This window comes from Calidris pugnax, unplaced genomic scaffold (genome assembly GCF_001431845.1).
Source record: "Calidris pugnax isolate Ruff unplaced genomic scaffold, ASM143184v1 scaffold56, whole genome shotgun sequence".
Classification (NCBI taxonomy): Eukaryota; Metazoa; Chordata; class Aves; order Charadriiformes; family Scolopacidae; genus Calidris; species Calidris pugnax.
This window is the reverse complement of record NW_015090839.1, coordinates 8,876,876-8,877,623: the sequence shown is the minus strand read 5'-3', so window position 1 is coordinate 8,877,623 and position 748 is coordinate 8,876,876. Positions and strand designations below refer to the sequence as shown.

At 55.5% G+C, this 748-nt stretch overlaps 1 protein-coding gene and 1 long non-coding RNA gene across 3 annotated transcripts in view; one reads left to right on the top strand and one right to left on the bottom strand.

The window, feature by feature from the left end:
* Positions 1-401, bottom strand: part of LOC106887966 — a 55,009-nt gene extending 54,608 nt beyond the window's left edge. The window contains exon 1 of the long non-coding RNA XR_001412011.1: positions 361-401. This is a non-coding gene — a long non-coding RNA (uncharacterized LOC106887966). The remainder of the gene's footprint in view (positions 1-360) is intronic.
* A 74-nt stretch (positions 402-475) lies between these two features.
* NPAS3 (neuronal PAS domain protein 3) overlaps positions 476-748 on the top strand; it is a 611,505-nt gene continuing 611,232 nt past the window's right edge. Inside the window, exon 1 of one of the 2 annotated variants that reach the window (XM_014942056.1) lies at positions 476-574. In XM_014942056.1, the coding sequence (XP_014797542.1) occupies positions 504-574 (71 nt within the window). In that variant the 5' untranslated portion in view covers positions 476-503. The remainder of the gene's footprint in view (positions 575-748) is intronic. The other variant, XM_014942057.1, reaches the window with a different exon arrangement.

Here is a 748-nt window from a genome sequence, read left to right as displayed (position 1 = left end):
GCCGGTGCGGTGCGTGGCGCAACCCGGCGGGGGGCTCGGCGGGGGTGGTGGGGGTTCGGTTGATGGTTTGGAGTTTGGTTTTGGGTTTTTTTGGTTTTTTTTTTCTTCTTTTTCTTTTCTCGCGCAGCTCTGGGCGGTATAATTGATATGTTGAAGCAGCAGCAGGGATCAGTGCGTGCACACACACCACACACCTTACAAGTTTGACTAGCAATAACATTGCTGCACACTAGGAGGGGAGGAGAGTCAGCTCCCTATAATAGGGAACAAACTCTGCCATTGCACAAAAGCGGCGCATTACAGACATGAAGCCGAGAGGGACGCAGAGCCCGGGGGGGGGGGGGAGCAAAAGCAAGTTACCGAGAGCAAGAACTTGTGCTGCAACAATCCTTCACTCTTCCTCTTCTCCTCAGGACTCTGTGAGCAGGGATATTCCTCCCCCTCCTTCCCTCTCTCCCCCCCCAGCCGGCGGGGCGGCCGGGGGGGTGCCGGCGGCGCCGGGGATGGGGCGAGCCGGCGCCGCGGCCAACGGCAACCCGCAAAACGTCCAGGGCATCACCTCCTACCAACAACGGTGAGCACCGAGTGGGAGAGGGATGTGCGGCTCTTCCTGAGGCTCCCTCACTTGCTTTTTCTTTGTGCTTTTGTGTTTCTTTGTTTTCCTTCTTTTTCTTTTTTTTTTTTTTTAAATTTTCCTTTGCTGTTTGTTGGGGGGGAGCTTGGTTGGAGGGGGGGGGTTTTTTCTTTT